General features: G+C 35.1%; 1 protein-coding gene across 4 annotated transcripts in view; it reads right to left on the reverse strand.

Moving 5' to 3' along the window:
• BLTP3B (bridge-like lipid transfer protein family member 3B) overlaps positions 1 to 22,410 on the reverse strand; it is a 59,868-nt gene that overhangs the window by 34,284 nt on the left and 3,174 nt on the right. For 2 of the 4 annotated variants that reach the window (XM_058190585.1, XM_058190584.1), the window contains exons 1-5: positions 17,859 to 18,022; positions 17,005 to 17,043; positions 14,514 to 14,605; positions 12,392 to 12,581; positions 8,352 to 8,492 (exon numbers count right to left, since the gene is read on the reverse strand). In XM_058190585.1, coding sequence (XP_058046568.1) covers positions 8,352 to 8,492; positions 12,392 to 12,581; positions 14,514 to 14,605; positions 17,005 to 17,043; positions 17,859 to 17,921 — 525 coding nt within the window. In that variant the 5' untranslated portion in view covers positions 17,922 to 18,022. Of the gene's footprint in view, positions 1 to 8,351; positions 8,493 to 12,391; positions 12,582 to 14,513; positions 14,606 to 17,004; positions 17,044 to 17,858; positions 18,023 to 21,394; positions 21,558 to 22,410 lie in introns of those variants that run through there. The other 2 variants (XM_058190587.1, XM_058190586.1) reach the window with 2 other exon arrangements.

A 22,410-nucleotide genomic window follows, 5' to 3' on the forward strand; every position in this document is an offset into this window, starting at 1 on the left:
TAATATATTTTATTAAAAGTTTTCTTTCTTAATATAAACTACAAATGAAAACACATATTGTCCCCCCAGCTAATACTGATAAATATATTATATAGTTTTTCCCTGTTACAAAGCAGGCCCACAATTTATAAAATTCTGCAAATCTATTTGCTACCAATTGACCTGTTAGCTAGCTACTATAAAAAGGTGGTTAACAGCAAAGTTTGAAATGTGAATTTACAGGTGGCTGTTACATATAAGTTGGATTGACAAAATCAGAAATGAGGAGATGATTGGCAACCTGGGATAGCCAAGAGAAATCATCAAAACCATAAAAAAGCAAAAATTAGACTATTTTGGACATGTGACACCCAGAAAAATACAGCATACTTCACTTAATCCTCCAAGGAAAGATTGAAGGCAAATGAAGTCCAGGCAGAAGAACATCATGGATTCAAAATCTAAGGGACTGGTTTGGTCAAAACTCAACAGCACTTTTTCGTGTGGCTGCTGATAAAAATAAGATCGCCAACATGAGCGCCACCATCCGATGACGGATATGGCACAAGAAGAACAGCAAAGTTAAACTTCAAATCCCTCTATAAGCAAACTATTATTGTATTTAGAAAGTCTACAACATGTCACATGTCCACAGCATTTGATAAAAAGTACCCTCCTTACAGTTGCATTTCCAACAAATATTTGAAACATCCTTATACATCGTTGATAGTTTATCTGGCGTCAAATATAACCAGCACATCACTTTATAGAAGCTTTTGTTAAGATTATAATTCAAGGTAAATATCAGCCTCTTAGTCTACGTATTTTCCCACTGTGCTAACATTACAACCAAAATTTATTGCCCACTGAATCACACAGTGTTAAAATACTCAATTTATAGGTTTAATTATAACTGGATTTTATAAACCTTAGCTATGATACTTTGAATCTATGATGAACATTACAAATTCATTTTAGCAGCTTCAAAACCACATTTTTCTTTTAATTGCAAATAGTTAAAGCAATGACATGTACAATCTTCTAGCTCAAAGTCTTCTTTTGATATGCAAGAGGATTCACCTTGAATGAATTTTCATTATTTCACTCTAAATCCACCAATTAGAGCTCACTGTCATCTTCTTCCTTTAAATAAGGCTTCTTGGGGTTACAGCCAAAGACGTATTTTAAAGAAAAACTCTTTTTTTGCATTTATTCCTTACTCTATAAATGGCACATTTCACAAAGTGATTCTTAAAATCTGCATTCATTTTAAGTTTATTATACCATAGAGAGGCATGCCATCCAAACTTTAGTTTATTATCTTCCAAGTTCAATAATCCTTTATTTTTTAGATCACTCATTCCTTCATCCAGACCAAACATGCCTCAAAATACAATTTTAAATCTGAAAGACCCAGACCTCTTTCTTTGGCAACCCACAAGAATAAATATTCAATTCTTGTTTTTTTCTTTGCCAGTGAATTTTAAATACTATTAACCATATCAGTTCGGAAGTTATATTTTATATAAGGTAATGGGAGAAATTTTAAGCAAAGTGAAAAGACTTTAGTTTACAAACTAGAATTTTTGTCTATACTTCCATGTCCTACATGAAAAGTCCTTTAATAAACAGTGAATAAAAACCATAGGCACCCATTAATTTTAATTTTAATTAAATTTAATTTTAAGCTTTATTATTATTATTGATGGTGGTCATAGTCAGCTGATGTTTAGGGTAGATTTTGAATTTTTATTCATCTATAGCAGGGGTGTCAAACTCAAGGCCCACGGCCCGCATCCAGTGCACAATGTGGTCGGATCCGGCCCACAGGGCCATCCCGGTCTACCCAGTGTGAAGAGGAAAGATCAGGCCAGTGTAGTTTTGGCCCGGTCTACCTAGTGCGAATAGGAAAGAGCAGGCCAGCGTAGCTTCAGCCCAGTCTATCCAGTGTGAAGAGGAAAGATCAGGTCAGCGTAGCTTCGGCCCGGTCTACCCAATGTGAAAAGGAAACATGCCAGCAGTTTGGGGAGTGGCGTCAAGCTGGCATGCCCACCCACGCCCGGCCAACTCCCCGAGATCAACCACAAACCTGATGCGGCCCTCAATGAAATTGAGTTTGACACCCCTGATCTGTAGAGTCTTTCCCAAGGGACTTCGATAGGCAGATATTATTTGATGTGTTAAAGGCAGGGGTGAAATGCTCCCGGTTCGGACCGGATCACGCAATCCGGTAGCGATGGGGGTGGGTAGTTCGGAGAACCGGTAGCAAAATCCCTGCCCCCCCACCACCACCACCCACGCCTCGCTGTTCCTCTTCTCTGTCCCTGAAGCTCTCGGTGGTGATATAGCTGCAAACGGCCTTAAATGACTGTAGTGTGATGCTTCAAAGGACCGCACTACAGCTGATCAGCACTGTAGGCGGCTAATAGACCGGTGCCTCTATTTTTAGAGAAGGTAGACCGGTGTCTCCCAAAAAATGGCAATTGGTAGACCTGTGCCTCTATTTTTAAAGAAGGTAGACTGGTGCACTCCCAAGTTTTGTATACTTTATTATTTTTATTATTTATTATTATTGGCCATGCCCATTCAGTCACCTGACCACCAAGCCACGCCCACCAATTAAGCCATGCCCATAAAACCGGTAGGGAAAATTTTTAGATTTCACCCCGGTTAAAGGTATCATAGCAGGATGTAAGTTGTTCCAAGTAAAGCTGCTTTTGCAATTGACTGATGGTGATTTTGTCAATGTCGATGGTGTTTAAGTGTCTAAATTATTCTGGATTGCACCCAAGATACCTATTGTTATTGCACTATCTTTGCTTTCTTTTACCACAGTTGTTTCACTTCTATTTACAGGACTTGTATTTTTTTATCTTCTCCAGTTCTCTCGCTTCTGTTCTGCTGTCTCCAAGTGCTGCCACATCTACTATCCAGATTTGTTTTTATTATCAACAATTGTTAAATCTGTGGTGTTATGTGGCAGGTGCCTGTTTATTTGAATGCTAAAATCCCAAAGCAGTTTAGCGTCTTCATTTTCTATGACCTTCTTTATTTTATGGTCCTGCCAGTTCTTGCTTGCAGGCAAATTATATTTGCAGATCTTCCAATGCAGCATTGTTACTACTTTGTCATGCCATTGTAGTCAGTCTGTGTGATCTTCTTGCAATAGCTAACTAGGTAATCCACTGTTTCTTCAGTTTATTTGCAGAGGTGACATTTGGTATCTGCTGATGTCTTCTCAATTCTGGCATTTGCATGTATTTGTTCTTAAGGCTTGGTCTTGTACAGCCAGAATTAGTCTTCTCTCTCTTTCTTCAACTTTCCTGCTCTTAGCCATTGCCAGGTTATTATCTGCTTCCCATTATATTTTTAAAGTACTGGCAATGTAATGCTTTGTCTTCCCATACCTCCACTCTGTTCTTATTTATTTTATTTTATTTTTATTTTTTGTCACAACAGTATACACAAACAAATGTCATAGATAAAACAGCATATCTTGAAGAAAAAATATATATATATATAATTAAAATTATGCATCAACTATATTAATTGGATATAATGAAGGGAACAATAGGACAGGAACGGTAGGCACATTTGTGCTCTTATGCACGCCCCTTATAGTCCTCTCAGGAATGGGGTGAGGTCAATAGTAGACAGCTTTTGGTTGAAGATTTTGGGATTTTGAGTAGAGACTATGGAGTCAGGTAATGAGTTCCAAGCATTAACAACTCTGTTACAGAAGTCATATTTTCTGCAATCAAGTTTGAAGCGGTTGACATTTAGCTTGAATCTATTTTTTGCTCTTGTAATATTGCGATTGAAGCTGAAGTAGTCTTTTATAGGAAGGATATTGCAATAGATGATTTTGTGTGTTAAACACAGGTCATGTAGAAGTCGATGGAGTTGTAAGTTTTCTAATCCCAGGATCTCAAGTCTGTCGGTATAAAGTATTTTGTTGTTTTCGGAGGAGTGAAGAACTCTTCTAGTAAAATATTTCTGGACTCATTCTACTGTGTTTATGTCAGAGATGTGGTATGGGTTCCAGACGGATGAGCTGTATTCAAGAATAGGTTTGGCAAATGTTTTGTATGCTCTAGTTAGTAGTGTAGAATTTTTTGAAAAGAAGCTGCGTAAAATTAGGTTTATAACTCTTAGGGCCTTTTTTGCTATGTAGTTGCAGTGGGTTTTGGCATTAAGGTCATTTGATATGAGCATTCCAAGATCTTTGACAGGGTGAGGGTCGTCAGTAAGGTAATGACCATCAAGTTTGTACTTGTTGATAGGATTCTTTTTTCCAATATGTAAGACTGAGCATTTGCTGGTAGAGATTCGGAGTTGCCAAGTTTTAGACCAATCAGAAATTAAGTCGAGGTCTTCTTGAAGGGTAGAAGTATTATTAGTGGTATTAAATAGTTTGACATCGTCAGCAAAGAGAACACAATAATTTGAGATTAAGTCACAGAGATCATTTATGAATAGTATGAAGAGTGTTGGTCCAAGAACACTACCTTGGGGAACGCCACTTTTGACGGGAACAGGATTTGATATAGCGTTGCCAATTTTGACCACTTGTTGTCTGTTTGACAGAAAGGCATTTATCCAATTGTGAAAAAGTCCCGAAATGCCGTAGGATTTTAGTTTAAGGAGTAGCTTATCATGTACTACTGAATCAAAAGCTTTGCAGAAGTCTATGTAGATTGCATCTATTGCTTTTCCTTGATCAAGGTTGGTAGTCCATATATTTTTGCAGTGAAGTAGTTGTAGGTTACAAGACAATTTTTTCCTGAAACCAAATTGTTTATTAGATAGAAGGTTGTTTGTTTCAAGATGGAGTGTAATGGATTGGTTAATGATGGATTCCATTACTTTGCATGAGACACAACATAGAGAGATAGGTCTGTAATTTTCAACAAGGCTTGGATCTCTTTTTTTGAAGATGACTGTGGCTAGAGACCAGAGTTTTGGAAGGGAACAAGTTTTGAAGGCTTTATTAAAAATTATGCTTAAGGGGTTCAGCTATATTAATTGAAAATTTTTTTAAAAAGTATGCACATAGTCCATCTGGTCCGGTAGATAATGATGGTTTTAGGTTGCGAAGGGCTTTTTCAACATTATCTTCTGTGAAGTCTATATGTGTTAGGTCGTTTTTATCTTCTGTGGAATCTATATGTGTTAAGTTGTTGTTAACATTTTTGGTACGATTAAGGAATGTTGGATATGAGCCATCACTCTTTACAAAGACTGAGCCGAAGAATGTGTTCTTCTTCAACCATCTTATTTATTTTAATATTCCACACTCACCCATTTTCCTTGGTAAGTAGAGTCTTTCAACATCAATGCGTGGATGAAGGGCATGATTCATTGACACTATTTTTCTAGTTTTCCTATCCCGAGCCTTTAGGTCTGCTTCATTCCGCTCCACTATTTCAGGTGTGTACCTAATGACTGGAATTGCCCAGGTGTTGATTGCCTTGATGGTATTTCCTCTACTGAGTTTGGAGTATCATCTTCACTCTCTTGATGTACTCATTTCTAACCCTTCTAACCTTCTGATCTTCATCTGGTCTTTCTTGTAGGCTAATTTGGTCTCTCCAGTAATCAGTTAGCTTATTATTATTAATAGTGGTGGTGGTCACACAGTCAGCCAGATGTTCAGACTCGGTTTGGCATATTTATCCGCCTACTGAATCTTTCCCAAGGACCTGGGATAGGCAGATGTGGATGTCTGATGGTGTTAGAGGTATCATCGCAGGATGTAAACTGTTCTGAGTAAAGCTGCCTTCTGCTTTACTGATGGTAAATTTGACAAAGCTGATGGTGTTCAAGTGGTGCTCCAGTTGCCTGGGAATTGCACCCAAGACATGTATGATTATTGGTACTGCCTTTGCTTTTTTGCCACAGTTGTTTTATATCTATCTGCAGGTCTTTGTATTTTCTTGTCCATTTCTTACTCTTCTATCTGTATGCCAGGTACTGCCACATTCACAATCCAGACTTTTTTTTGCCTTTCTTTTGATAGTTGTTAAGTCTGGGATGTTATGTGGAAGATACCTGTTTGAAGTCTAAATTATTATTTATTCTATCCCAACAACTGGGAGATTCACAGGTATATTCTTTAAGAATTAGTTTGTCCATTTTGGTTAGAGTTTTTACAAAAAAAAATTCATTCAGAAATAAAATAGTATTCCTTACTTATCTCTCCTTTATAATCAATTAACAAAATGAAACATGCATACAGGAACGTACTGACAAAATACAAAATAGGTAAAATATAAAATTAAGGCTATGCCATAATCTGCTTTAAATGATATTAATAGCCTTGCCTAACCGATGTCAAATGGTCAAAGCAGGGATGATGATTGGTAAACTGGGTTTATCCCCAATTTTTTTATAGAAGGAACTAGCTTCTTGTACTGAAGACATTTTTAAAAAAAATAAGGCCAGCTTTTGAACAAGTCAATTGAGCAAGTTTCTTCCATTTTATCAAAAGGAAAAGTAAGGCAGCACCTGCTTTATGGGACTGCATCCCCTGAAGTCCGACTATATTCATTTTTTGTAAGGTTTTTTGTAAGGCTCTGAAGACATGGCTATTTCCCAAGGTGTTCAGGTCAGGTTCTGTCACTGTTATAACAGGATTTTAGAATCGGAACATATCATTTACCTTTTGGATCATGCCATTCTATGAGATGGGTGTCCATATAAATTAGCTAAGTAAATAAATATCAACGCTCAGACTTACATATTGGAAAAAAGAACCTAAACACTAAGTGCAAGCTTGATGGACATTACCTTACTGATGACCCTCACCCTGTTAAAGATCTTGGAATTTTCATATCAAATGATCTAAGTGCCAAAGCCCACTGTAACTACATTGCAAAAAAGGCCTTAAAAGTTGTAAACCTAACCTTGCGTAGCTTCTTCTCCAAAAACACTACACTACTAACCAGAGCATATAAAACATTTGCTAGACCAATTCTTGAATACAGCTCGATTGTTTGGAACTCATACCACATTTCTGACATCAATACAATTGAACGTGTCCAGAAATATTTTACAAGAAGAGTACTCCACTCCTCCGAATACAACAAAATATCTTATGCCACCAGACTTAAAATCCTAGGTTTAGAAAATTTAGAACTACACCGCCTTAGACATGACCTGAGTTTAACTCATAGAATCATCTATTACAATGTCCTTCCTGTCAAAGACTACTTCAGCTTCAATTGCAACAATACACGAGCACACAATAGATTTAAGCTTAATGTTAACCACTCCAATCTTGATTGCAGAAAACATGACTTCAGTAACAGAGTTGTTAATGCTTGGAATACACTACCTGACTCTGTGGTCTCTTCCCAAAATCTCAAAAGCTTCAACCAAAAACTATCTATCACTGACCTCACCCCATTCCTAAGAGGTCTGTAAGGTGCGTGCATAAGAGCACAAACGTGCCTACCGTTCCTGTCCTATTGTTTTCCTTTGTTATATCCAATTAATATAATTATTACAACTCATACTCATATATATGCTTATATATTGTATAATTATTTCATACTTATGCTTATATATACTGTGTGACAAAAATAAATAAAATAAAATAAATAAATAAATAAAGAGACTTGATTGAGAGCGGATCAGAGATCCAACATAGTATCTGAATAGAGGGATGGGGACTACCAAACAGAATCTTGGAAATGAAAAAAGAAGAAAGATTCTCACTGCTTTCTCCCCAATATTCATTATGAGAAAAGGAGATTTTTCAATCTACTTCTAGACTAAAATGAAAGTTAAAAATGTCCTTTACAGCAACAAGCAAAGGGTTTCACCAAGTTTTTTAAAATATTCTTGTGAACAAGGTACATAAATGTGGAGAAGAGGATCCAGATAATTTGCAGCTTTTTATATAACATATTTGAAAAGGGTCAAAGGGAATCACCAGTTAAGTCTGAGGAAGCAGTACAGTTAAGTAGTTATAAAGGCCAATATAACTGTGTGCCATATAAACAGAAGAATAGCATACAAATCCAGGAAGAAACATTTGCACTGTACTCTGGACTAGGCTGACTGTCATGGGAGTACTTTATTCAGTTTTATATATGTACCTTAAAAGAGAAAAACTGGTAAAGTTTTCAGAGAAGAGTTACTATAATAATATGAAACTGAAAATCTGCCACAGAATGTTCAGTGGATTTCTACATTGACCAGAAATATAACTTGTTAAGTCCCTTCTAACTAATATATTACTACATAACATTTTATCCACTGCTATTAAAATGCTCATAAATCAAGTTAACATTATTTATGTTAATTATTAACATTATTTTTATCTGAATAAAATAATCAAACTGACTTCAACTCAGTTTGAAAATTACCCTTCTTTTAAGTATGATTCTAATTTTGGACTGGTTGGTAATCAGACGAACTGGAGCACTCATGATTTCATGCTGAGAGCTTTGGATTGCATCTGCTTCTATTCTGATCATCTGCCAGTTGATTTCTTTAAATGTCAATACCTATAATAAAACATACATAAATTAATTAAACATTAAGTAGAGTCTAAGTGTATGTGTGTATATATATTTGTGTATGTATAAAGCAGGCATAGCTGCTTCTCTTTTTGATTCCAAAAGACTGGCAACTCAAATTCAGTTTAAATTTGTTAATTTTCATTCATTAAGATTAAAAACTCAAATTTGTTATTTATAATTAAAAAGAAAAAAAATCACGTCCTAAATCAAGTCAACAAAAAGCAAATTTAAGAATGTAATGTGTAGGTTTGTGTATTTTGACTTTTGGATTTATTTTGTAATAGTTTCATGGTTATTAATTTATTTATTTATGTTGTGGGTTGCCAAGAGTCTATGCATGATTGTGGCAGGGTACAATACACACATACTACAATAATTTATTTTTATTTGAAGCTGTGTGTGATAGATCTTTGAACATCAATTAATCATTCACATATACATATGAGAAAGCAAGAGAAAGTAATAATCTACACCATTTTTTTCTATTTAGATCACATCTAAGTGAACTATGTTTGTAATCTTTGAAATCAGTGAGCATGAGTGTTACTCTCTTATAATATTCTTGTAACTGGAAGCATTCTACCACTCAGCATCAAATTTTGTTCAACAAGGAGAAACTTGTCCAACCAGTTTTTAAAACCATCTTAACTATTATCACAAATTGTGGTAATGAATTTCACAGGTTAATTATATACCAAGTGAAGAAATATTTTCTTTAATCTTTATAAATCCCAAACAACTTCATTAACTAATCTTGATCTGTTGTGTAAAACTGTGCCTATTGGCAGTTTTACTTTCAGTCTTTTTCACAAAATTCCTATTACCTCTTTTGACTTTTTCATAGTTGCCAAGTCACCATTTTGTCTAAATTATCCATTATTCTTGGTTAATTTCAGACAATTCTGATCCCATCAATCTATATGTGAAATTTGCACCAAAATGTATTATTTTGTGCTTACTAAAGTTTAAAGAAATTGTTCCAAAGCTCTTCATAATCACTTTTAATTTCATTAAGATGAATAATATAATCTGCAAACATGCAAACTCACTGTTTATCCATATGTCAAAATACAGTAAATGACAACTTAACTAACTTAAAGGAATTCAGGTCTACTGTGTGAGGTAGATTACACTGTGTGGTGCTGAAGGGACTAGCTGACAGCCCTTCAAATAAATAAGATCATGAAACAATCACACCAGGAACAATCTTAGTATAGAATAATAAAATCGTTAAAGCCATTCACATTTGTCACTTCGCCATCTTTGCCAAATAAAATAAAAACAATTCCCATGAGTCACTGGTTGAGTTGGGTGAGCTATAGAAATTGGATGGATGGATAAATAAATTTTCAGTTTCTTTCTCAGCTTTCCTCTTTTTCTGGATTGTGTAATTTTTTTTGAAAGTCATCCCCCCCTTCCCCAACAGCTGGCTCATTTCTTCTCTATCCTCAAGGTCAGCTCTATATTCCTCCACACTAGCAGAAGATATCATAGAACTACTCTCATTAATCTTTGAAAATTCCTGTAGAACTGAAGGAAAAGGATGTAGGACATTTCTCAGTTTGATATCTATAGTAGGAGCCATCCTTGAATAACTTGTTGATCAGACTATTTGTAGGCAGGTAAGCGGCATTTAGGAGGAACCAGCATCTGTTTGCCACAAACAAATCATGCCAGATTAACCATATCTCCTTTGACAGAATTATTAGCTTAGTAGATCACAGAAATAACAGAGATTTAATATACCCAGACCTTAGCAAAGCCTTAAATGTAATCCTTCAACACTTTCTCCTTAATAAATTATAAAATATGGGCTAAAAGGTACCACTGATGCATGAACTCAGCATCAGCTGAAAAACTGCACCCAAAGAGTGTTCATTATTGGCTTCATTTGAGCTTGAAAGGATGCAAAACTATGCAAAACAAGAGTCTAGGTCATGGGAGAGCTCAGAGAACACCAATAACTCCACAGATCATGGGAAGTAATAATCCATTCTATTCTGTTCTAGTCAAAGGTTATTGGGAATACTGTGTCCAGTTCTGGGCACCAGAATTCAAAAAGTACAGTGCCATACTCAAGCACAGTCAGAAGAGGGATAGGAAGATGATAACCGAGCCCTGTGAGACTGATCTGGGTCTATTTAACCTGTAGAAAATAATTGAGGGAGATATAGTAGAACTGTACTCTGGAAGGTTGTTACAAAAAACAGGGAGCAGGCTTATTTGCTATTGCCCCAGAAAGCAGGACCAGAATCAGTTTGTAAATACTGCAAGAAAATAAGTTCAGACTAGACATTACCAATTTTTTTAAATCTATGATTATAACAGCATATATCTGAAAAATGCAATTCCAGATGCTTAAGCCTAATTTTTTTCAATAAAATAATTTATGTGAGGATTTAAATGTATAGTATGTTCCCACAGTGGCACCAAAAGTAATAATGTGCTGCTGACATAGCCTTTGGCCCCCTGACAAGAAAATTGGCCCATCCTTTTTAACATTGTTTTATCAAAAGCAGAAATCAAAGTTTCAAAGCAATCCAGTAATCTCCAGCATAACCTGGATTTCCAGCAATGCCTCTGGAACCCACATATATCCCAGAAAATCTTAGAAAATAAAATGGTGAATTCTGATAAATCATGATAACCAATGTTTGATGGTATAGGAGCTGCAACTCAGCGTCCTCACCTTCTGAAAACCTAGAATTTGTATGTTTATTTAACTGTCTTTGTAACTCATCCTAATCAAAAGACTGGGCATGCACCTGAACAAAAATGGCAACACAAAACTTTACACACCCAAATGGACACTACACATAATCAGAGCTGAAATGGCACGGCAATGTCCCTGGAAATGGAATGGCTCAATTATTTTCATCCCATTTTTTTAATGGAAATGTTAAGGATGAGGATAGGAAATAGATTTTGAAATGTTCCAGGAATAGGTTGTTCCCATTTTCTCCTTTAAAACTATTTAGAACTTGAATTTAGTTGTTTGTTTGTTTGTTTTTGGCATTTTGGCCTTGTGATCAAAGTTTCTTGTGGAGGACTGCATTTAGTTTCTTTGATGAATGGTTTTACCATCACAATGACCTTCTAGGAGTATCCTTAATCTGCTCCAAATCTAAATGAGCCCACTGACTCCAAAAATTGGGCTCCTGGATTTGCTGCAAAAGATTCATTCTTCATGTTTACTATTTTCTCCAGAATATCAACAAATTTCCCTAAATGTCACCCATGGAGGATATTATATGTAGACATTTAGATGCTCTATAGTCCTGATTTCTATGACACTGAGATTCCTGTTACAACTTATTTTGTTTCCTACATACTTGTTGACGCCCATTAAAGGCTTTCACAAGCAAAGTATTTCTTAAACCAAGAAATGATAGTCCTCTCTTGAATCAGGAATTTGAACAGCTTAATTATGTTGTAACCACATGAGAAGTTTTTTCACAAATTGCAAATGGCGTGAGATAATTGAATTAGTAGCAAGTGTATGATTCAAAGCTATGCTCATATATAAATGGAAGCAAGTGACTTAAAATGGTTAGCCACTACAAAATAATTTCAATATCAAAATAACCATATAAAATGCTGATCAATCTTGGTTAGGCTCACAAGCTAAGAAGGGCTGAAAGGGAGGTCACCAGGAATACCAGGGTTATAGGCTAACTGGCAAATCCTAAACAATCCCAGAAGTCAATTACGATAACGTACAGCTGCTAAACAAAACTAAAAAGACATTATTTAAATGCTAGTATTTATATAATACTAAATAAAGAAATTGGATTCTGCTACAATTATTTTTCTATGTGTGAAATAGATAGGTGAAAAATAAAGTCTTATTGTACATGAGGGGAAAGAAGAAAAATAAGATTTACCTCTCCACGCTGTGATTCTTGTAATCGAGTAAATCTTAGATCATCATGTTCCCACTTTGCATTTACACTATATATTCTCAACTGAGAAAGTTCAAATGAAGCATTAAAAGCTTTTGCTCCAATTCTGATTATAATGGAGTTTACAGAAACAGATATGCCTTCTACAACTTTCTCAGCAAAACCATATTCACTGCCAAAATAAAATGCAGGGATTTAAATTAGACTTTAGTGTATATGAATGAAACATTTAGCAATTGGTCAAAATGAAGACAATATATGTACTGATGTAGATAAGAGTTCAGATCCTCACAAAATTCAGCACAGATTCAAGATTGCTAAAAAAAAATCCAATTCAAAGGAGTCCAATAACTAAAACAGTGAATTGCATTTTCTTGTGTTTCATGGAAATATTATGCTAGAACAGTACAAGGATTTTTCATTGCCTGCTGTATAAAGGCAGTTTATATTTTTGATTTCCTGGATCAATAAGATTATATACTTTAGAGCAACGTAAGAAGTTCAAATAACAGAAGACATAACCACTGCCACAGTTGGTGACAGACATTTTATATTGATCAAAGTAATCAAGGATATAGAGAAGCCATGTATAAATTGGAAAGAACCTTAAAGGTTATCCAGTTTAACTCCTTGTTCAGTTTAGCAGTCCTACAGAACAGTGTTTCCCAATCTTCCCAAACTTTAGATGTGTGGGTTTCAAATACAGATAGTCCTCGACTTACCACCACATTGAGCCCAACATTTCTGTTGCTAAGTGAAACATTTGTGTAGTGAATTTTGCCCAATTTTATGATTTTTCTTGCCACAGCTGTTAAGTGAATCAATGCAGTTGCTAAGTTGGTAACACAGTTGTTAAGTGAATGTGGCTTCCCCATTGGCTTTGCTTGTCAGAAGGCCGCAAAAGATGATCACATGACCCCAGGAACTGCAACTGTTATAAATATAAGTCAGTTGCAAATTGTTAGAATTTTGATCATGTGACCATGGGGATGCTGCAATGGTTGTGTCACTTTCTTCAATGCTGTTGTAACTTTGAACAGTCACTAAATGAACTGTTGTAAATTGAATTACCTGTACCAGAATTTTAAATAAACTACAGCCATTGCTTAGAATGATCTAAATTATCTCTGATACGCTGCCATCAAGTTCCCATTTGAAAACTGCAACAATAAGACATATACTAAGATCAGGCTTCCATTTAGGTTAAAAAACAAAAGGATGCTTGGGAATTTATAGGCCTATTTACATACCATCTGTCTACCATCCTTAAAGCAACAGTGTTTTTTCCCCAATTACACATGGCTATATTTAATAGCTGCTGAGTGAACTAAGGACAATATATGCTTGGATCAAGGAATGCAGACAGGTGCTACATGCATACTGTTAAACTCTCTACAGCACTTTTCCCCCTTAGATCTGCAGAACACTACTACTCTACTTCTGCTTTGAGAAGATTATTCCACCCGTTAAGATCTTACTGTAAGGAAATTCCTCATAATATTCAGCCTGAATCTTTCAATTCCAGTCTTAGTTTGGTTTTATCCCTCTCTACAGTGGTACCTCAGTACTCATCATTAATTGGTTTCAGGAGGTGTGATAAGTACTAAAAACTATAAGTACCAAACAAACCACGAGTTAACATGCAACCCTTTTTTTCATCTGGAAAGAGTAGCAAGTAACAAGGCAGCAACAGCAACAAGTTCTAGCTTATGCATCAAGTACCAAATGAACGATAAGTACTGGGACAAAATATTTGCATCAAAATGAGTTGACTACCAAATTCTACGAGTTTTAAAATAGTCAAGTACCAAGGTATGACTCTATTTCAGAGAATAAATCTGTCTTCTCTTGCTATCATATCCCCCAGTCTTCTCTTTCACAAGCTAACCATACCCAGTCCTTTCAGTCATTCTATACAAATTGGTTTTCAAATACCTTATGGTTCTGATACCTAGTAAAAATATTTACTATTCTCAGAGGACAACAATATCTTCACCCTGGAGATTTCTTCATGTGTAAAAATCACATCAAGAACACTTACAATTGCATGTGTATCTGGCTTTTGATCTTTTCTTAGTTAATTTTGATGCAGCCTTTAATTTACCTTTGTCCTGATGCAGTTGCTATAGGTGATGGTCCATTAGGGGCACGGGGTTCGTCACATGTACTCATTTCCATTATTACTTTATCCAATGACTGAGAAATACAGGAAAAAAATAACAATTGAATTGTTTTGATTTTTTAATCAATTTACCTAATCTATTTATGTATAATGGCTGGGTAAATTTTATATCATAAAACTCTCTAAATAATGCAGGTTGTCAAGAAAAATGTAATACTGTACCTAATAGATTTTTAAGAAAGAAACCTAATTACAGCAATTGTTCAACTTGGTTATCATGAACATGCAATTTTTATACAATATTATGCCCATCTATAATAGTAATTTGCTAGGTTTTTAATAATTGTATGCAAACTAACCAGTTAAATTAAATTTGTTAAAGAAATGCTCAATAGCCACAGTTGAAATATGTTTCAAACTGCATTCCATGCATGTCATCTATGCAGCCAACGCCATACAGAATGGAAACACTAAAACACACAATGGTAATAATTTATTTCTGATAGTAATACCAGGTACAAAGTTGGGCTTCTAAAAATTCATAAAATGGTAATATCCATGAACAAAATAGTGTTATATTGTTCGTCTTAAATAAAGCCTAATTCAGCATATAGCCACTGAGAGTCTGTCATAACATACACTTTAAGTCTACTAAGTACAGTCAACCTCTTCATCAATCTGGCAGCTATACTGTGGTAAGACTACATTAAGCTAATTTTTAAGAAAGAATATTGCAATAGGCAATACCTAGCCATTTATCAGACTATAGTTTAAAAAGAAACCCTCCCCAAACACTTAGGCTCTCTTAAAATTGAAGAACTCAAATATTATCAAATACCACAGGTGAATGAGAAGCAAGCTAAAAGGAGAAATTTGCAAATGCAAAGATATACTTTTATAATTTCTGAGCAAATGATGGTTATAACCAGTCCTGGGAATTACAGCCATTCTAGTACCCCCATGATGATCTTGATAATTTATATATGTGTGTGTGTGTGTGTGTGTGTGTGTGTGTGCGCACACACACACATATATATAAACACTCTAACAATTTATAAGTTAACATGTAACATATATCAAACCAAAAGTAGTATTTAAAACAACCATTTATTAATGCCTTCAACCAATTATGTTTTACTTTCATCTCAGCAACAGAAAAATTAGTTACTGCATGCATTAATAAGTGATTTTAAATCCTAAAGGAGAAGCTTCATGTAAAATTTATCTGGCCTCCCACATGCAAAGTCAGTGGGAAAACCAGCAGGGAAGGTTACAAATTGCTGTGTAAGTCTCCTCAGCCTGCACACCCTCTCCAGACCTCTCTGCACTCATGCCAAACTAGGCACTCGCATATTCTTTATGCACTCTCCATTACCCTCCCTCACACCATCACACACACCTTTATATCCCTATGCGCCTTTCCTGAACTTTGCTGTGCCAGTCTTACACCCTCATGCAACCTGTTGCACTTTTCCCCACTCAGCAGCAGCCACTTAGCTGCTTGTCAGGCTGCTTGTAAAACACCTGGGATTTGCAATTTCTTGCCAGCTTCCCCACTGAATTGGTTGTGGAATTCCAGAAGGAAGTTGCTCCATCTAATACTGTGGGATTTAATTAATGGTGGCAACTGCAATTGCATTACCATCACTAAGCAATGTAGTTGCATTTTACAATCATATCCCTTCATGACAGAAATTCCAGTCCCAATCGTGGTTGTATGATAAAGACTATCTGTATTGCGATTATTCAGCTGTTTTGACCACAATTCCCTTCTTAGTGTAATTATATAGGCAGTCCTCAATTTACAACAATAATTGAGTAACTGTCCCTTGCTACAGGGACAATGTAACAAGGCTTGTGGTGGGTGTGCAAAAGTGTGAGGGAGATGAGGAAAGGCTTACGGAGGGTGCACAGGAATGTGCAAGCGTGCAAAGGATGTGAGGGAGATGCAAGGAGGGCTGGGGAGAGTGCATTCGGGTGCATGATGGTGAGTGAAGTTGCAAGAGAAGCAGGGTGAAGTTCCTTGTGTGTGTGTGTGTGTGTGTGTATGCAAGCAAGGTATAGCAAGGTCTGAGGAGATGCACATGGGTATGAAGGGGTGGAAAGGTACATAACTGTGCGCAAGTGGCCAGTGTAGCATGAAAGGAGAGACTGGATGAGGGTGCATGGGTGGGGGACACTAAGCTCATCGACTTACAACCTTCCCTATTGGCTTCCTCATTACCTTTCTGGGGAGGCTGGTCAGGAAGATCACAAATGGTGGGGGTGCTGAGACAGTCAGATTTGTGAGGACCAGTCATAACCACCATTTATTCAGCACCACTGTTAACTTTGAACAGTTGCTGAATGAATGGTCATGAATGCTATTGTAACACGAATTTTCTTTCAATTATTTTTGTGACTTCTAGAAAATGATAAGATATATATATATTACTTTAAAAATCACAAGGAAGTAGCTGTATTCAAAACTCACCAAACAGATTGGATGTGTTTTCAATTTTGTCCATGGTATCTGTAATGGAAAACAAATACAAGAGAAAGTATTTTAAGCAGTAATGAACTTTCCCTCCAGAAAAGAAAGAAAATGAGATAAAAGGAATATATAATTTTGTCTGCATCAATAAAAACAAAATCAAATTATCTCTATCATTTTTCAGGATAAAATCCAAAGGGAGGGAGGGAGGGAGGAAGGAATCTGATCTCTGGGAACAACATATTCTATACAGACAAAATAGGGAAAACTCCTCTTTAGCTAATTTCTGGGGTTTCATACCTGCTGATATTCATATTATTCATGGATCTGTGAGGGGAAATGGATTCAAAAATCTATCAGGAGAGATAGCTCTTTCTTCAAATAAACTGTAACACCAGTTCTGAATGGGCTGTGGTCCAGCAGTGGGCCGCAACCGGGAGGTTGGGGAACCCTGTACTAGACCAAAATGGATTTCATTTTATTCTATGCAATAGTATCTCTATTATTACATAGTTCATTTTCCAGTCCCTAAATGCCCTCCTTCTATAAATGTTTGGTGTCTATGGTGGATCTATTGAGTGACAGAGAAAGGAAATGGCAGATAAAAAGCTACCAGAGAAAGAAAGAAGAAGAAAAATGTAATAAAAGTAGAAAGAATGTAGTTTGATTCTTTTGAAAGAATCCTGGACTTTACCTCAAAATTGAAAGCTTCAAAAATAGTTTCATTTATTTATTTTAAGCTACTGAGCTTAAAATAGATTTAAAATCATTTCAAATACAGGATTCAAAGTATTTTAAGAGCAACATGAATAAAAATTGTCCAAATTCCTTAACTGGAACAGTAATTTACTCACCCTAATAGAAGCTTTATTACAAAATACTTTGTTGATGGCAAGCCAAGTGGGAAGGTCTAGCATATTCTGAAGTACTTCTTCATCAAGCTCTATATTGGTTACCTGACCTTCACCTTTCAATGTGCTCAAGTTGATTTTATCAGGTGATAGATTTTTGGTGAATCTAAAAATAGACATAGACACCAAATTTACTTCCCTAAATAATTTACAGAACTGAAAATTCATGTAAACAAACAAACAAGCAAATACTATAAATAAGTGTTCTGAAAAAGTATTGAAAATATGATTATTAAACATTTACTTTAGCATTTTAAATAGATATACATTTCAAAACCCATTTCAATTAATTCATTATTTTTTGTTGCACATGAAAAATCCTTTAATTATTTTATTACAAACAATGAATGAATATCAAATAATAAAACAAATATCTGAAAAAGAATAGACAGAAATCTGAAGTCAGAGATAGCAATAGCAATAGCACTTAAACTTATATACCACTTCACAGTGCTTTACAACCCTCTTTAAGCAGTTTACTGAGCCATGGTGGTGCAGAGGTTAGAATGCAGTACTGCAAGCTACTTCTGCTGACTTCCAGTTTCCAGCAGTTTGGCAGTTTAAGTCTCACTGGCTCAAGGTTGACTCAGCCTTCCATCCTTCTGAGGTCAGTAAAATGAGGACTCAGATTGTTGGGGGCAATATGCTGACTCTGTAAAACCGCTTAGAGAGGGCTGTAAAGCATTGTGAAACGGTATATAAAACTAAGTGCTAACTGCTATTGGTACAGAGTCAGTATATTGCCCCCAACAATCTGGGTCCTGATTTTACCGACCTTGAAAGTATGGAAGGCTGAGTCAACCTTAAGCCAGTGAGAAATGAACTGCCGAACTGCTGGAAGACATCAGTCAGCAGCATTAGCCTGCAATATTGAATTCTAACCATTGTGCCACCATGGCTCATGTTTGAATGGAACTGATGTGATTTTTTCGATGAGCAAATTAAGAAGTTTAATGAACGAAAAAAATGCATGAATGAGTGAAGGAATGGTGAAAACTAGTGTTGCAAGGATAGAAAGTATTAACAGATATGGTGAACAGTGTTGCATGAAACTATATTGAGTTAAATTTCCTTTTCTTTTAATTCCCATCTTTAATTTCTTCTGCTCACTACTTATCACTCATTGTCTACATTTTGCATAATGCTGCTTACTCAGAAATAGCATGTGGTTGTATGCTATATTGGCCAAAAGAAAATAAACTACAGTAATTCAAGTGGGCTATTTGAACAAAAAGCACTTTCTGAATTAAACGTTATCAGATCTTCTGTCAACATCTAAATAGATAAAAATAATAAAAATTCTTAATCACTGAATGACAAATGCTTCCAAAGTGTTAAAACATTCATTTTACATTATCAAACATAAACATCTTCCATAGATCTTTATATAGATAAACATCTTTCCATAGATCTTCATTTTTCTGTTTTGAACAGTTGCAGAACAGTAATTTGGGAAATTCAATAATAGTTTAGTTATATTCAGTCACTTAAGAGCATGCTTGTCTTTTCTTTTAACTGGGGCCATCACTGCAAATCTTCATGTCAAATGTGATTCTAAATAGATGACAATGGATTAAAATAATTTACCATAGAATGTCTTTGTTATAGTTGAGCAGATAAGTATTTGTAATGTTATACTTTTAAGTAGAGCATGTTGATGGAAAAGATTAAAATAATTCCATTTTAAAATTAAATGCCACATAAACTACAGAATTCTGCACAAGAGAATCAGTGTGAAAATGGGAGAAATAAGGCGTGCTTGAGAATTTAACTCAAAAAATGCCAAGTTAGATATCATTCTTGAATATTAAGAGATTTTGAAGCTGGGAATAGTTAGGCTAACTCTAAGTGAAAGAGTACTGAGTGTGTTGTGTGGGGAGCTGACATTTTGACCTTATTATGAGTCAAGTAAATTTATGACAATTCCCATAACTGCCTTGAAACCTAAAAGTCAGTAGTCATGCCATTTTTGGGACTGCCTGATTTCACTATGGAAATCATGACGTAAGAGTATCTGCATAACCCTTAGCATAAGAACAGAGATTACTTTTTATTAAGAGTCATCATTTAACCTGCATGCCAGTAAAGCAACATAAAACATTACAATAGTGTACACTTTATTATTTAAATAATTGTTCATAGGAAAAAAAACAGAATGAACAAAAATAATCACATCCAGTTCCTTGGATCATGCAGAATTCTCCACTAAATTCATATGATCTAGTCTAAGATAGTCAGAATGACAAAGACAATGAAGTATACGACATAAAGAAATATTTGAAACAAACACAGAAGCCAAATATTTTAAACAGTTTTGTCTTAAACACAGTAAAAAAAATAGCTTCTTCATAATTATATATAATTATTTCAAATTTTCAGTGTTTTCTTTTTATTAAAAATGCTTCTTAAAATACTGTTGTTTTGGATTAGTTTTAAAAGAACTTCATTTTAAAATTAAATGCCACATAAACTACAGAATTCTGCACAAGAGAATCAGTGTGAAAATGGGAGAAATAAGGCGTGCTTGAGAATTTAACTCAAAAAATGCCAAGTTAGATATCATTCTTGAATATTAAGAGATTTTGAAGCTGGGAATAGTTAGGCTAACTCTAAGTGAAAGAGTACTGAGTGTGTTGTGTGGGGAGCTGACATTTTGACCTTATTATGAGTCAAGTAAATTTATGACAATTCCCATAACTGCCTTGAAACCTAAAAGTCAGTAGTCATGCCATTTTTGGGACTGCCTGATTTCACTATGGAAATCATGACGTAAGAGTATCTGCATAACCCTTAGCATAAGAACAGAGATTACTTTTTATTAAGAGTCATCATTTAACCTGCATGCCAGTAAAGCAACATAAAACATTACAATAGTGTACACTTTATTATTTAAATAATTGTTCATAGGAAAAAAAACAGAATGAACAAAAATAATCACATCCAGTTCCTTGGATCATGCAGAATTCTCCACTAAATTCATATGATCTAGTCTAAGATAGTCAGAATGACAAAGACAATGAAGTATACGACATAAAGAAATATTTGAAACAAACACAGAAGCCAAATATTTTAAACAGTTTTGTCTTAAACACAGTAAAAAAAATAGCTTCTTCATAATTATATATAATTATTTCAAATTTTCAGTGTTTTCTTTTTATTAAAAATGCTTCTTAAAATACTGTTGTTTTGGATTAGTTTTAAAAGAACTTCATTTTAAAAGGAAATGGCAGATAAAAAGCTACCAGAGAAAGACAGAAGAAGAAAAATGTAATAAAAGTAGAAAGAATGTAGTTTGATTCTTTTGAAAGAATCCTGGACTTTACCTCAAAATTGAAAGCTTCAAAAATAGTTTCATTTATTACAGCCTACTGAGCTTAAAATAGATTTAAAATCATTTCAAATACAGGATTCAAAGTATTTTAAGAGCAACATGAATAAAAATTGTCCAAATTCCTTAACTGGAACAATAATTTACTCACCCTAATAGAAGCTTTATTACAAAATACTTTGTTGATGGCAAGCCAAGTGGGAAGGTCTAGCATATTCTGAAGTACTTCTTCATCAAGCTCTATATTGGTTACCTGACCTTCACCTTTCAATGTGCTCAAGTTGATTTTATCAGGTGATAGATTTTTGGTGAATCTAAAAATAAACATAGACACCAAATTTACTTCCCTAAATAATTTACAGAACTGAAAATTCATGTAAACAAACAAACAAGCAAATACTATAAATAAGTGTTCTGAAAAAGTATTGAAAATATGATTATTAAACATTTACTTTAGCATTTTAAATAGATATACATTTCAAAACCCATTTCAACTAATTCATTATTTTTTGTTGCACATGAAAAATCCTTTAATTATTTTATTACAAACAATGAATGAATATCAAATAATAAAACAAATATCTGAAAAAGAATAGACAGAAATCTGAAGTCAGAGATAGCAATAGCAATAGCACTTAAACTTATATACCACTTCACAGTGCTTTACAACCCTCTTTAAGCAGTTTACTGAGCCATGGTGGTGCAGAGGTTAGAATGCAGTACTGCAAGCTACTTCTGATGACTTCCAGTTTCCAGCAGTTTAAGTCTCACTGGCTCAAGGTTGACTCAGCCTTCCATCCTTCTGAGGTCAGTAAAATGAGGACTCAGATTGTTGGGGGCAATATGCTGACTCTGTAAAACCGCTTAGAGAGGGCTGTAAAGCATTGTGAAACAGTATATAAAACTAAGTGCTAACTGCTATTGGTACAGAGTCAGTATATTGCCCCCAACAATCTGGGTCCTGATTTTACCGACCTTGAAAGTATGGAAGGCTGAGTCAACCTTAAGCCAGTGAGAAATGAACTGCCGAACTGCTGGAAGACATCAGTCAGCAGCATTAGCCTGCAATATTGAATTCTAACCATTGTGCCACCATGGCTCATGTTTGAATGGAACTGATGTGATTTTTTCGATGAGCAAATTAAGAAGTTTAATGAACGAAAAAAT

Source organism: Ahaetulla prasina, chromosome 7, assembly GCF_028640845.1.
Source record: "Ahaetulla prasina isolate Xishuangbanna chromosome 7, ASM2864084v1, whole genome shotgun sequence".
Taxonomy (NCBI): Eukaryota; Metazoa; Chordata; class Lepidosauria; order Squamata; family Colubridae; genus Ahaetulla; species Ahaetulla prasina.